The following is a 15915-nucleotide window of genomic DNA, read 5'->3' as shown; positions in this document are numbered from 1 at the left end:
AGAGCCTACATAAATAAAGGTTCTTTTAGAGTCCTCAATTTTAAGAGTGGAAAGACCAAAATGTTTGAGAACCATTACTCTAGAAAATATGAGAGATTCAAAAAAATACTTTATTTTCAAATAATTATAGATTCACAGGAAGTTGTAAAGAATGATTCCCCAGGACCCTTCACCCAGTGGCCCCAATGGCTACATCTTACCTGACTTCTTACCGTCCCTATCAAAACCAGAAAACTGTGTGAGTACAGTGTGTGTGTGACGCGCTCTCACACGTACACACACTCATGTCAACGTCGCCACGATCACCCTCCTGCTACCTCTTTATTGTCACATCCACTGCCCTAATCCCCTTCATTCCTCAAATCCCGAGAGCCACTAATACGGTCTCTATGTCTATACTTTTGAGATTATACAGTGGAATCATACAGAAGGTGGCCCCTTGAGATTGTCTTGTCATGCCGTGTAATGTCCTTGAGAGCCACTCGAGCTGTGGCGTGGATCCACAATTCATTCCTTTTCATTACTGACACAGATGTACTGCCATTTGTTTAACTATTCATCTACTTTTGGATATAATGGAGTCATGAGATGAGGGGATGAGAGCCTGTACACTAGAAATAATTAGGAGCTTAAAAATGTTTTGATGACTCCAAAATTAGCTCAGGTCACACGTGATCTACACAGAAAAACCTGTGATGGTTCGTCTAGTACAGTGAGACAACAAAAGTGCGTATTACTGTCCATAGCTCCTCTCCGTTCATACAGAGAACTTTCTACTGCAACCCTTAATGATGCCGGTGCCCGCCCGAGAAGGGCCACACCTCCAGCTGCAGGCACATCTTTCAAAGCATGCATTCTACTCTGTAGAGCATCTATTTCCTGTATGTGTTTTAATAGTAGAATGTAAAAGCTCCTAAAATTATCACTGGAAACATTTTCAGGCAGTAGTTCTTGAAACAAGAACTTATCTCCAGCTGATTCTCCATCTGCCAAATCTGAATCACGTGTGTTTTACATACTTACCCAACACCGACGATGCCTTCGCCGGGCTTGGTGACGTTTTCCGGCCACTGGGTGTTATGTCCCACCCGGAGATGGTTAAATTGACCACACAGATTCTGCAGAAAAGGCAGCAACTCAGAGTGAGGTACACTGGAGTTGTTGCCCGCTTTCTTTGGCAGGAAAGAAGACGCTGCGTTCTGAAGATCACTCTCAAGGAGAGAACGGTTTGGCGGCACCGTTTTACACTCCTCGAGGCTGGGAGCATGTCCTCCGCCAGGTGGCCGTGTACCCCCATCTACATAAGCTTTTACATCTTCGGTCACGTTTCCGGGTGTGAGCCCAGCTCTGCCAGGGAAGGGTGCGGAGGATGACCCGCCGAGGGCTGCTGGAGGAGACGGTGATCGGAAGTCAGCCACGCGCCTGCACGCAGCACGTCCCCACGCCGACTGGAGCTGCTCCTCGATGGCAGCGCGATTCTGAGCGAGGTGAACGAGTAAACATTACTCTTCACATAGTGACAATGACAGCTGACCCTGGGGTCATTACTACGAGTCGGGCAATGTGCATTCTTGCTTCTGATCCTCAAACACCCATGTGAAGGAAGCTACGCTTACCAGCGATGCTAAGTTGAGGACACCGAGGTTAAAGGTCCTTGGCCAAGGCAACACAACCCGTGAGTGGCAGAACCAGGCCATGCACCCCCAGAGTCAGGGCTTTTAATCACCTGACTGTAGCTTTTCCTCAAGTAAATGTTAAAACGAATCTTAGCGTGCTTAGTAAAATTGCATTGGGATATTTTAATATTTCCACCACCAAGGCCTCCTTACTTTATGGCAGTGAGATGCAGTACTCTCAGCTGACTCACAGTGGTGGAGAATTTTCGTAGAATGAAATGTCATCTGTCAACTTTCACAGTTAGGAAGCCAGCCTAAGGCTATCTCTAGCAACTATTTTTTCATGAAAGATACCCAGGTTGTTATAAAGTTAAAGTCTGATGTTCTCTGGGTGCAGTGTGACATTTTCCGTGACTAAAATGAGCTACCTTGAGCCATGTCTGCTTTAATAATTTGTACGATAATAGATTATGTTCTGTGGCCTCAACTGGCTCACTTTTGAGAGGAGGTGACACCGTCTCCCACGCAGGGGCATGTTCTTGCTATGCTCTTCGATTTTTCCACAAGAGAAAAGCAAAGCCACCTCTTGCCTAGTTAACTTTTAAGTTCTCTGGCTCTACCCTGAGTTCAAAACCTAGACCTCTACCCGAGGGCCTCACCAGGGGGTGTCATCTCGACCTCCTGCTGCTCACTTCCTAGTGCGAGGGACTGAGGAAAAGATTATGCAGGATTAGCTGAATAGACTCCATCCACTTTCTAGATATTCTGAAAAATGACTCCTGGATTAAGCCAGTCCCAAATTCTCTCATTCGACAAATATTTACCAGAAATCTACTCTGCTTTAGGTACCGTTTCAGGCATTGGAAATAAGACGGTGAACAAAACAAATGAGTATCGCCCATCTGTGGACCCAATGACCTAAGGGGGCAGGGAGAGACAGACAACAGAGAAAGAAAGGAAACACACCCCACGGGTGAAGACGGTGATGAATACTTAAGGGAAAAATAAAGCAGGAAGGGGGATGGTGAGAGCCAGGGCCGGTGGTGGGACCAGGGGGAGGCGTCTCTATGCGAAGTCGTCCCCAGAACCGCGCTCTGGAGAAACGCTCTTCATAAAGAAAGGCTACTTCCTTCCACTGCATGCAAGTTTTGAACAAAGCTTGAGTTATTGCTAGAAGAGGGACTATACGCAATGGTATTTACAAAACGTTAAACTCAGACCAGCCTCCTGTGCTGGAGAGCAGCTGTACTCAGTCATGATGGTGAAGCTCAATTACTTTTGGTGGTGGTATAATACTGCAAAAGACTTTATGATAGAAAACTGAAAATTCTATACCAACAGCAATCGTATTTGCAGTGGAATCAATGTCAAAACTGTGCATGACAATTAATTTGGTAGAAATTTTAATTAAAAAAATCCAAAGGCAAATTAGGTGTTTGCTATGAGAGGCTCCATGATCCAGGCCTCAACCTACTTTAAACTTCTGTCACTTCTTAGCTCCAGAGAAATGAACTTCTATTCGATTCCCAGCTATATCTAGTCCTTCTAGCACTGAAGATTTAATGCACACTATTTTCTATCTGTGAAACTGCATCCCTCCAAATTCCATGCCTAATTCCATGCTTCTCAGATGCCTAAAAACATGAAACTAAAAATCCTTAAAGACAGGCTATCGAGCTCTAATCTGAATCTTCTAAAGTGCTCAAAACAGTGTCTTCTTCACTGAGAAGGTGCTTAAGAAATACTTGCTGAATGAATGAGTCGATTCATGAAAAATTATGAAGTCTGTAAAAAAAATTTTGTAAGAGGGTAGGTCTACAGAATGCTATTTTTACAAAAGTTAGTAAAGGTAACAGTCAAATCAATAAAAGTTCATAGAAAAATTGAAGTCACTGCACGTCCTTATAGAAAGCCATCATTCTGAAATTTTTAAAGGTGTCTGGAAAGAAATCCATCTCTACTTACCTGCTGCTGAAATCTAACCATACTCATCAACTGCTGAGCTCCAGGTGATAACTTTGACCCCATGGACTCCATGATAGTTTGGACTCTCTCGAGGTCTATCCTTGATCCTAGAGCAGGAGAGCTTGTTGAAGAACTTGCTAAAACTGGCCTCATGTGTACCACAACTTTACTGATGAACACACACTGCTTCTCACCAAAGGAGAGCAACTGTGATAAAACAAAAGTTCCAGGAAATAATATTAAACAATAATCACTATTCAAGGTCACCATTTTCATATAACTAGCAATAGTGAGGTATTCAGGAGAGCAAATATAAACTTTAAATACATTTTGTTGTTTTCCCTGAAATTGTATTGGTCAGTACTTCCAATTTATTATGAGGCTCAGAAGGCTTATTCGTGTAAAAAAGAATGCCATTTTCAAACTGAAAAAATACATAAGTTAGACAAAGGGGCTGAAATAAAGTTTCACTTACTTAATTTAAGGAATTAAATAAACTATACTGAATCTGGAAACCTTAACACACCATAGCTAGCTGTAATGTAATACAAAATAAAGCTATTCAGAAGGCCTTCCAAAGTATTTACTAAAATAATAAATATAAGTCAGTCCTTTAGAATTTAGAATAAGGGAAAATCAAGATGGTCTAACATAACCTGCTGGTTCGCACACGAAAAGATGAGGTCGGTGGTGATTTTCTAACTTGTTAAAGGATTACCCAATTAGCAAAGGTCAAGCTTGGAACTTAGCTCTTCTGGCTTCTACGGCAGGGTCCTCTCCAATGCTTTATACTGCCTCATTTCATCCATGTTTCTGAACCAGAATGCATTTCACGTGTGATGTGGACAACAGAGTAGCGAGGTGGAAAGGGAACAGCATGTAGAACAAGACAGACCTGAGTTCACTGGTGCCTGTGCTACTCAGACCCTGTACAACCCTGAGCAAAGGCCAAAAGCTAAGTCAGAAATAAGAAGAGGGAAGGTGATAACAACGATTTCACACGGCCGTTGTGAGGATTATGTATTGAAATCCCCAGTACTCACCACTGAGGAAGTGTTCAAAAATATGTATCGGTAACAATTATTTTTAATTTTCATACACTACTGACCCAGAATAAGCTTCAGTAAGTTCAGGATTTTCCTAAATGGAACGGCCCTTTGCACTCCCATGTACTTCCACAGAACAGTTGCAAAAAACACTTAGCTTCAGAGACACACATGGAACCAACCGTAAGCAACATGAAGACGCAGGTCAAACTAGACTCTGGATCCAAGTACTCTGAATGTGGCAGCAAAAAGATGACTGGCCTCAACAATTAAAGAACCTTTCCTTAAATTTATACACCTACCTCCTAACCTCCCTGCTATCCCCTCTGCTTCTCAATCCCATATTCTTTCTCATCGCTGAATATTGTACATATTTTACTCGTTGAGTCAGCCGACTATCTGTCCACCCCACCGAAATGGAAGCAACATGAGAGCAGTCATTCCAGTTTACATATTACTGCTAATTCCTCCATGCCTAGTAGAGTATCCATCATCAGTAGGCACTCACAAATTTGAATGAATATTTCATGTTAAATGAATGAATCACTCTATTTAAATAAATTTGGAAGCTATCAACATACACTATCTAAAACAACATCTTGGAATAATCAGTTCGTAAATTTGCAACCTGACTGCTATGAAAATCACTTACTTCTTTTCTTATTCTAAAGTCTCCTAACCCCGAATGAAGTAATGTGGAGATAAAAAGATTACGATGATTTAAAAAATTTTTTTTAAAAAAGCTTTATTGAGATAATTCATGTGCCAATCAACCCATTTAAATGTATAATTCAATTCAATGGATTTTAGTATATTCACAGAGTTGTGTAACCATCACAATTTTAGAGCATCACTCTAAAAAGTAACCTTGTACCATTGGCAGTCACTCCCTATCCTCCACCTCCCTCTCCCCAGCCCTAGACAACTAATTGACTTTCATTCTCTGTGGATTTGTCTATTCTGGATGTTTCATATATATATATATGGAATCATAAAATAAGTGGTCCTTTGTGACTGACTTCTTTCATACAATATGTTTTCAGGACTCATCCAGGTTTGTAGTATGTATCAGTAACCCACTGCTTTATATGACTAAATACTTTTCCACTGTAAGGGTATACCATATTTTGTTTATCCTTTCATTAGGTGATGGATAATTGCGTTGTTTTTACATTTTGGTTATTAGAAATGATATTACGAACATTCACGTTACACAGTATGGGTTCATCTTTCTAAGCACTCAGATCGCTCTGTGAGGTAGTTCCAGAGATAAGGAGATCTGCCCACTGTCACTCAGCTGGTAGGCAACGAGGCAGAATATTCTGGGCTTATGACGTCTAGCTTACTACTCTTTCTCTAGACTTCAGACACACCACAGAAGTTCACCTGTGATATTTTTCATACTCAAGACACCAGTTCAAGTCCCTTTAACTTTGAGATGCTCTTTCTATAACCTCTACTTCCCTTCCGCTTTTCTTGATATAATGGAGCCAAAACTGCATGCGGTAATCTTGACACTATAGTTTTATGTAAAGAAAACCAGGAGCAAAGTTAGACTAACTGTATTATCAAACCAACCAAAAATAAGTATGATTCATACAAAACATTTGCAGTTGTCAAGTTAGTTAGAATTTACTGATACTTACCTTTATTTTACAAGCAAGAGTGGAGGACTCTAATTTTAAATATTTTTTGTAGAAAATAATTTCATGTTCACTAAAAATAAAATAGAATTTAAATTATTTTTACTTTTATTATCACTTTTAATAGATACATTTAAAAATGAATTGTTTCTAGGTCATTACTTAAACTCTGAAGTTCAATTTGTCTGGCAAGGGACAAAGCATTGGAGGTCCCTCCTCAAGTGACCTCGTTACCAACATTGTGTCTCTTCTTTCTACATTTGTGAGAGAATTAAATGAGATAAACTACATAAAATCATGTAGTACAGAGCATATAGTAAAAGTCAATAAGTCTAGCTTTTATTTCCGATATGCACAAACAGTCCATGTTTTGAGTTATACTAAAGAGAGATTAGGGAAGAATTTCTGTGTAAAGAGCCTGAAGAAAAATCAAACTACAACAGCTGAATTGTGGATTAAATAGGCTGCTATGGTACATGGTTGGGCCTGTTTACCGTTTGTTATGGACTTCTTTCCAAAAAAAATGTGTTCGAAGTTCCAGACCGGCAGCCAAATTAATGTTTGGAGAACACACCACTGTGAGTTCACGGAGAGAGTGAGGCGGCAGTAATAAGGGCCACACTCCATTTGACGACACAGTCCCACTGGCTAGTGCAACCCTCTACCTGGTCACTTCCCCTCTACCAGCCCTAAATTTCCATGTTTATAAAAATGAGAAAGCTTATCTAGATTATCTTGAAGATCCCTTAAAGGTAAAGTTCTATTCCTGCTCGTATATTTTAATCTTCTCTCCCCTAACATTTGGCACCAATGTCAGAGAATTAATAAATATTGCAAAAGCTGAGGAAAATAAGACTACTTCAAAAGAACACTTCTGTATTAAGCAGTCACAAACCTGTTATCCAGAACATTACAAACATTCTCGCCCCTACTGGTTCCACAGTACTCCTCTCCCAAGTATACTTCCATATTTCTTGCTGAACTTAAAACGCCAACAGAAACGATTTCTTCACCTTCACTAGGCTCACATCTTAGGTAAAGGAAGCAGGGGTTTTCATCTTGGCTGTTGAGGCTCCTTTTCAAAATCACCAGATCCTGGCTGAAAAGAAAATTAAGAATATTGTAGAGCCTAGTGCTCTGAACCCCGTTGTTAACCCACTTATTAGGCCACTTATTAGGGGTTGACATTTTATCCAATTCATTTACTTTTGCATTTGAAGCGCAAGAGCCGTGCGACGCAACCGACGAATGTTCAACACACAATTTATAAGGAAATGTTTTACACGTAACGGCTTTCCACTCTATTTTCCCCCTGACCTCTACTTTCTAAGCGACTCCCTGTATCAGTCTCTCCAGTTAAATGCATTAACTGGACACCCAGTGAACTAAGAACCGGTCAGAAGTGGGGGCGGGGGGGAAACAGAATAGAATAAAGGACGAAAGTGTGTCTTTTTGAAAATTAAGAGGATGGAGATTCTCGACGGCTGGAATGCTTTGTAAGCCTATTTGGCCGACAGGAGGTTTTTGTTTGGAGGGGCGGATTCTGATTTTGACAGGGGTCCTCGTGAGCTGACATAACGGACGTAGGGCTGTGTTTGAAACGCCGAGGTGCCAGGTGCCCGGCCCCCACTCCCCTGCGCCCGACACTCACGCACTCGCAGTAACCGCCGCCTTCCCGCCGTCCTGCCCCCCAAGCCCCGGCCTGCCCCTCGCCGACGCAGGCCCGGGCTCCCCGCACAGACCGGTCACCAGCTCCGCTCCCGGATCCCGGATCCCGGGCCCTGACCCTCTTCCCTCACGGCCCCCGGCTCCTCTCACGGCTCCCCCAGCGGCGTGGCTGTCACGGAGCTGCAACCCCTGACCCCGCCGGCCAAGCGCACCCCCGGGCAGGCGGCGCCGGCAGCTGCTCCCAGTCGAAGTCCCGGGCGCTGAGACCAGCTCCGGTGACATGGAGGCTCTGGGCCAGGGCCCCGCATGTGGCATCCCAGGAAGAGACCAGCGTCGGGCGACCAGTCAATCCCCCGTCCTCAACCCGGGTCTCCATTCGATCGCCTCCAGGCCAGGCCAAGCCCGGAACCTCTCTTCCGGCGCTCGCGTTTCCGCCAGGGCAGAGGGGAGAATATCAAGCAGTGCCACTTCCGGCCCGTCCTGCTTCAATCCGAGGAGCCGCGGCTTCTCGCGTCTGCTGGGAGAGAACCAGCTACCGTAGACACGCATGCGCGTGCCGGCCAGATTCAGCAACCGCGTTCAAAACCTGCCGGGGAGACTTCAAGGGCGGAGCGCTGACGGACGGAGCATGCGCACTGGCAGCACCTCGTCCCGCCGCTGGAGCTGCGCGCAGGCGCAGTGTGGTGGGGGTGTTCGACTTTGTCCCGGGAGGAAAAGCAGGTGGTCGATGACGGTTGCTGGGCGGCCTGGAAGAGTTGGTCCAGGGAGGAGAGTCTGTCGTCAGGGAGTTGTGGTGTCGTCGCTCTGCACGGCCTGGCGTTTTCTTTTTACTCCGCTTCCTCTGCCCACGGACGTCTGACCTTAGACGGTGGTTCGGGGAGGCTGGCAGGGTGGCCTTACCGGGCGGAGGTTTGCAGGGTGTCACTGTGCGGCACTGGGGCCGTGGCGGGTGGTGTCAGCAAGGAGGCTTGGGGCACGCCGGGCCTGTGCGACATCTCCATCCTAGCTGACGCCGGCCTGAGGCAGTGGCACGGGCGAGATGAAGACCTTGTGCCCTCGGGTCGCAGGGACAGGAGTGGCGGGGTTGGACGGAAGGTGGAGAAAGGCCAGTGGCCAAAGGGGGGACCACACCGCCGGTTCTGCGCCCCTGGCCCCAACAAGAGCGAGCAGGAACGGGGTCTCGGGTCTCTGGTACAGCGGGGTATGAGCTGGGATGTTAAGGGTCTGGGAAGGCGGGTCAGAGAGAGCTTTCTGGATGCCTCCGTGGGTTAGGAAGGTAGATGAGGATGCCTCTTTGCTCCTTTTTCTCAGCTTCACCTTTTGAAAAAAGAATGGAAATTAGGTTCAAATAAAATTGGAATGTCAGCATTCTTCAATTTTGGGCTGTCACTTGTGTATTTAATGGCGATATTCTGTGTAGAAAATAGAAATCTTACTTTACCAAACTTTAGTTTTGTCCGTATAGAACTTCTTGTTTTAGGTTTATGTTTCAGTCAAAATAATTTTTTAGTTTTTTAATTGGTGTATTAGGAGATGTACCTAATGAGGCTACAATGTCTCATTCTTTTTACCTGTGGAGCCGTGCAAGAAAAATTATGAATGTATTTTTCTATAGGTAATCACTTATCTGGGGTCTATATTAGATGGATTTACCAAGTGTGAAGGAGAAACTGAATTCTGACAGTACAGAATTCGTAAAGTTAAAAGTCCTTAATTGTTAATGTCCTAGTTTTTTGTGATTGCAAGGATTAGTACCCCAGAATAATTCCAAGTTGTCTACAGTAGTAAATTTGTCCTGCCTCTTGTGGTCATAAGTTAACTTTGATTCGTGTGAACCTGTTTGGAAGTGCAAGGAAAAATAGGCTCTTCTTCAGAAATGGCAATCTGAAATTTAATGAGCAAGATTAATATTATCAGTTGATCTTGACTTCCTTCAATAAACCTGAAAGACCTATCGTCTCATTTCATTTCTATATATCCCATGAATGAAAGTCTTGTGGTTTTTTTTTTTTTTTCTTTTTTAAAGAACTCCCTCCTACCCGCTTTTCCATGTCTGCCCCTTCTCTTTTCAAGCTCTAACTTTCACCTGGACAATTCCAGGAGTCTCTACTGGTCATTAGCTTTCATTTTCATCACTTCTGTGTCATCATCTGTACTATCCTCTCATTCTGGAGCCTGCTGGTCCTGAGTCACCATCACCTTACTCATTAGCATTGTATACAAAGCCTTGTGTAGTCTGACTCCTGCCTGCCTCCCAGTCTCCTCGCCCTTTGCACATAAGTTTTATATAGCAGAGAAAATTCCGTTTGTCATTCAAAACCAAGCACAGACATCCATTGTGCTCTAGAATTAACCACTTATTTCTCTGGATTGCACTTGGCCGTTTTAGGTACTGTAATTCTCTTGTGGTTTGGAATTTAATAAAATAATCTGACATTTGTGTCCCCTGCCATCTGTATGATTATTGAGATTGGGAATTATTTTAGACCCGGTAGAGGTGTTGAGAATAGGTTTGTTGTATAGAATTGATAGGAGTAGCATCAGAGGTGGGTTGAGAACTTTATCAAAGAACAACAGAAAAATCAGTAAATTCAGTCTTACACTTTCTTTCAAAGCCAGGGTGGTTGTGGTAGTGTGGAGGCGACCTCCATTTTAATCTGTGAAATTATCTTGTCGTGAGCTGCCGATGTTATCTCTTGCTTTGTTTCATTGAAATAAAAAATACTTTTGTAACCTTTCCACCAGTATTACAATGTGATTTTTCTGCTTACCTATTTTAAAGAGCAGCTTATTATGAACATGATATTTATAGCGAGAATCACAGCTATTTAACCATGTCTCGTAGCACAGTTCTAGGACCCTTTATAGCCCTCAATATGTTGCATACTCCAAAGAGTATTGTATTTATGTGCATTTATATGACTAATTTTTTAAAAAACACTTCTGCTTTCAGCTTTGACATGAAAAGAACTGGGAATTCATCACAACTGTCCTTACAGCAAGAAAAAAACGGAACAAAGTGAAAATCAATGACTTAAAAAAATCTACCACATAATTGATGTAACAGGGCAAACGACCACCCTGAAAACTGGAGAGACAGGTGAATACAGAAAATCACAGTTGAGATCAGTTTACCAGGAACGATCTGAGGGACTAACCAGTGGGGACACGTAAATGGTCATTGTGAGAAGCCTCCAAACTAAAATCTCATCTTCTCACGGTGCATTCCCTAGCCGTGTGATAGTTGAACATCATTATTGAATATCCGCCTATAAGATATTCTCTTTCCCGTCACCTTGTTTTATTGTTTTCTAAGCAAGTATAATTCGAATTATTTATTTTGGTTCATTTACTGTGTCTTCTCTACTTAGAATATAAATTCCATGAAAGCAGAGATTGTAACTCTAATTTTCATTTTGATATTTCCAGTCCCTGGAACAAGACTTAATAAGTACAAGGATTTTATAAGCCTGGAGAAGAAAAGAAAAAAGAAAATATATACATGACACCATTAACAGTGATTGTCTATGAGTAGTTAGGGTTATGGAATTTTTATTACCTTTCTGATTTTTCTGTAATAAGCACATGTTCTTCTTACAGTGAGTTATTTTTAGGTAAAAAATAAATAAATAAATAAAAGGCCTTTGTCTTTAGGGCATCACTCTTCGGTCAAAAATAAAACAAAATGTTCGTTCTGTTATACATGAAGATTACAAATCAGAAGTTGGGTTTCCTTACAAACTGATTATTTTTTTTCTATTCTTCAGTTACAATCATCTTCCTTCAGCCTTTAATATACTCTTTGCTTTTTTAAAGACTACACATGAAGAAATTGTAACGATTTTTTTCCCCAGGTCTCAAAATGGGAGAAACCAGTTGCTAGCTGATTACTTTGTAGTGGGGTAAATACTACTCAGAATTAGCTACATGATTGCGTGGGGGTTGCGTGTGGAAGGCATACTCCCACTCACTGCAAGGGCTGCTGACTCTCCTTAATGCCATCTATGGCACCAAGCAAATCAAGCGGCAGGGCCAGCCTCGGAGGGGCCAAGTTGAAGGAAGCCCACAAAGCCCTAATGCTGCTACTTCATTTCAATAACCACCATTAGATGCTAGAAAGACCAGATAATAAAGCATAAGAATCATCTTTTCCACTTCCAGTGGGTCAAGGCCTCAGTTTCCTCATGTGGGTGTGCAGCTCTCCGGCCATCTGGGGGAGTCTCTGTGAAGGGATCCAGCTGCTCTTACCTACAGGTGACAGTAGCGTCCACAAAACAATGACTGATGTCCTGCTGACCTATGGCTGTCTGCCTGGCACTGGCTCTTGAAGATATTTAATCTTCTCAGAGACCCTATGAGGTAAATTATTATTATATGTATGATAACCTAGGAAGGTCGAGAACTTACCCAAGCCCGCACAGCTAGTAAGGAAGAGGGCCAGGAATTGAACTCAGCTAATCTGGTTCCAGAGGCAGGCTATTATAAATCACAAAACCAATGGTTATCAAGCTGTTTGCACTAGAATCAACTTTAGAGCTTTTAAAATACTATTTTGTAGAACAATTTTATATTAAAAAGTTGAGCAGATGAGACAGTGTTCCCACATGCTCTCTGCTGCAGTTTCCGGTATTAACGTCTTGCATTCTCGTGGTACACTTGTTAAAATTAATGAATCGATATTGATATATTTTAAACTAAACTCCACAATTTACGTTTGTTTTTACTCTCTGTGTTCTACAGCTCAATGGCTTTTGATAAATGCATAATGACATGCATCCACCCTTACAGTGTCATAGATATAATGAATAGTTGTGCCCTAAAAATCCTCTGTGCTTCACATATTCAATACTACCCCTTCTATGCCCTCACTCCCCACTCCAGCCTCTGGCAACCACTCTCTTTATTGTCCCTATAGTTTTGCCCTTTCCAGTGTATCATGTCATTGGAATCACAAAGTAGCCTTAGACTGTAGCCTAAGTGAAAAAGGACCGGCTTCTTTCACTTCGCAATGTACGTAAGGTTTATCCTATTTTTTTGTGTGTGTGTATGCGGCTTGATAGCTCATTTTTTTGAGTGCCAAATAATATCCCATTGTATGAATATTCCGGTTTATCGATTCATCTGTTGAAAAATGTCTTAGTTGCCTTTAGTTTTTGTCAATTATGAATAAAGCTACTATAAAAATTCATGTGCATGTTTTTATATGCACATAGGTTTTCAACTTAATTGAGTAAATACCTACGAGGTCATATGGTAAGACTATTTTGGGAGAAATAATATGAAATGGAAACAAATTTCAATTTATGCAAACTTTACAATGTATATGACAAGTAGTTAAGAAGAAAAATTTCAAACAAAAATACAAAAAAGTTTATAGAACTAATAAGTGAGCTTAGCAATAGTATAAAAAGTTCATTGCTCCAGATGCCAGCAATGAACCCTTGGGATTTGAAACGGAAAAAAATATATTACGACAGCACCAAAAATAAAAAGTTCTAAGGTACAAATCTAAAACTTTGAGCAGGCGATATATAATAAAAACTATAAAACGTCGATGACATTAATCAAATAATATCTAAAATTGAGAGAGATCCTATGTTCATGGATAGAAAGGTGTCGACTTTCTTCAATTTGATACACAGATTCAGTGCAGAAAGGTTTTGGTAGATATTTACAAGCTGATTCTTAAATGTATATGGAAAGGCAAAGGAATTATAATAGCCAAAACAATTCTGAAAAAGAAGGACAAAGGTTGAGGACACACAATCAGTTTCAAGACTTATTTCGAAGCTACGATAATTAATAGAGGGATTGGAAAATGATAGACATTGATCAATGGAACTGAACAGAGACCCACAAATAGCTCCAGAGAAACAGCTGTGTTTTGAAAAAAGGCAGTTCAATGGAGAAAGTATAGTTGTTTGAAACCAACTGAATATCCACATGCAAAAAAAAAAAAAGGTCCACACATACCTTATACAAAAATTAAAGCAAGTTAATTATAGACCTAAATGTAAAACACAAAACTATAAATAAAACATGTAGGAAATAGAAATTTGTGTGACCTTGGGTTTGGCAATACTTTTTGATATGACGCCAAAAATACAATGTATGGAAAGGAATAAATTGATAAATTGGAATTTATTCTAATTGAAAACTTTCTGCTCCGTGGAAGACACCCATAAAAGAATGAAAAGACGTTTTAGTGTAGAGCAAGATAGAACAGGAAGCCTCGGACCCTCTTTTCCCCAGGTCAGAAAGGAATGGGATGATATAGTCAAAGTATGAAAGGAAAAAAAAAAACAAAAAACCCCCGCTAACCAAGAATGCTATACTTGGCAAATACGAAGGAGACACAGGACTTTCCCAAAGAAAAGGTGAGAGTTCGCTGTTAGACCTGCCTTACAAGAAATGCTGAGTTCTTCACGTTGAAATGAAAACATGCTAAACAGCAATGCGAAAGCATATGAAACTAGAAAACTCGTAAATAGACAAATACAGTGTACTGTCATACTGCAATGACAGTGGATAAATCAATACTAGTATAAAAGTTAACAGTATTAAGTCTAAAAATATAATGGGTATACGATATGAAAAGATGTAAATTGTGACAATAACAAAGTGGGAGAGTAAAAGTGTAGCGTTTTTTGTATACAATCATAGTTATCGGCTTAAAGTAGACCGTAATATTTTATGTAAGCCTCATGGTAATCACAAAGTATATACCTACACGAGATACACAAAAGAAAAAGAGAAAGGAATCAAAGTATATTGTTTCAAGAATGTGCATGTCGGTTATGGTACAGTAGATTTATGTGAGAATGTAGCAGCTGTATAACTGGTGTATTATTAGCAATTTCAAGAGAGGGGGCTGTCCTGCTACTCCACGCATGCACAGAAGGTTTATAGGCACAGGACTAAAGCCCTTCACTGCATAATCTCAACACCTGGCACATTCACACTGAGTAATTACTTGTGGAATCAAATCGGCATTCTTGCTTTGCCCTACCATTTGTTAAGATTATAAATGAGTTGGTATCACTGAATTTTTAATCCTTCTCTGCTCTTCCCAGAGAATACAAAATCTTAAAGGTCAAAAGACTGACCTGGATGAAAGCGGGTAGCATGGTGCTGTCAAGAACACATTAGACAAGATGAGATCTGACCGATTCTGCCGGTAAAAAAATATGACTATTCACTTCTAAATTGAATCGGTTATTACCTACATATACAATGAATGAGAGATTAGACAATGGTGCCAAAAACTCATTCCACACTCCAAAAAGAACGATACCAAAACAAAAGGGGGCTGGATGACTATAATGCCGGTTGTAGGATATTTCGGATGCAGTTCCAGTCCGAAGCTAAGTGGTTTTGTATTCCGAAGTTCTGTTGGGGGTGGGGGCAATGCAGAGGCCTCATGCCTCAGCAGAATCAGAGGCAATGAGAAACTGTCTCACGGGAGCCTCCCAGAGGAGAAAGCGGGTGAGTGGGAGATGTGGCAATTTCTTAGAAGCTTCTTGTCCTCCCTTGATCCAGAGGATCACAGAAAAAAAACCTATCTCCCCCATCCCTGTCTCCCCAGCAGAGACAGAACGGAGAGGCTAGAGACTTCCTCTCTCACCAAACCACCCTCCTTGCCAGGGCAAGGTCAGAGACGGCCGAGTAGAGAGCTGAGACTTTGTCCGTGGGTCGTAACACCCCTGCCCGACCCCCATGGTGCCAGTGGACACCTTGGGGAGTCTGGACTTCCAATCCGACCCAGTGATAAGGAGGCACCACTTCACCTGACTCCCAGGGGTGTGTCAGAGGAGGCCTAATTGAGATTCAGGACTTTCACCATTCCCCAGGGGTAACAAAGCCACCTCCACTGTGGTGTCATTGGAGACCAAAGCATGAGGGCATCTTTCTGCAGTCTTCACGATAAGAAGCCAGTTGAGCTTTCAGAGGGAAAACTCATGAAAGTGTACCCCCACG

General features: G+C 41.9%; 1 protein-coding gene across 1 annotated transcript in view; it reads right to left on the bottom strand.

Moving 5' to 3' along the window:
- Positions 1-8881, bottom strand: part of CUNH10orf88 (chromosome unknown C10orf88 homolog) — an 11264-nt gene extending 2383 nt beyond the window's left edge. Inside the window, exons 1-5 of the mRNA XM_011381888.2 lie at positions 8151-8881; positions 7166-7369; positions 6274-6343; positions 3582-3788; positions 1024-1478 (exon numbers count right to left, since the gene is read on the bottom strand). Of these exons, the coding sequence (XP_011380190.1) occupies positions 1024-1478; positions 3582-3788; positions 6274-6343; positions 7166-7369; positions 8151-8314 (1100 nt within the window). The 5' untranslated portion in view covers positions 8315-8881. The remainder of the gene's footprint in view (positions 1-1023; positions 1479-3581; positions 3789-6273; positions 6344-7165; positions 7370-8150) is intronic.
- Positions 8882-15915: the final 7034 nt, after the last annotated feature.

The sequence above is a fragment of the Pteropus vampyrus genome, unplaced genomic scaffold (assembly GCF_000151845.1).
Source record: "Pteropus vampyrus isolate Shadow unplaced genomic scaffold, Pvam_2.0 Scaffold454, whole genome shotgun sequence".
Lineage (NCBI taxonomy): Eukaryota > Metazoa > Chordata > Mammalia > Chiroptera > Pteropodidae > Pteropus > Pteropus vampyrus.
The sequence above is the reverse complement of the archived record's forward strand: the minus strand, read 5'-3'. Positions and strand labels throughout refer to the sequence as shown.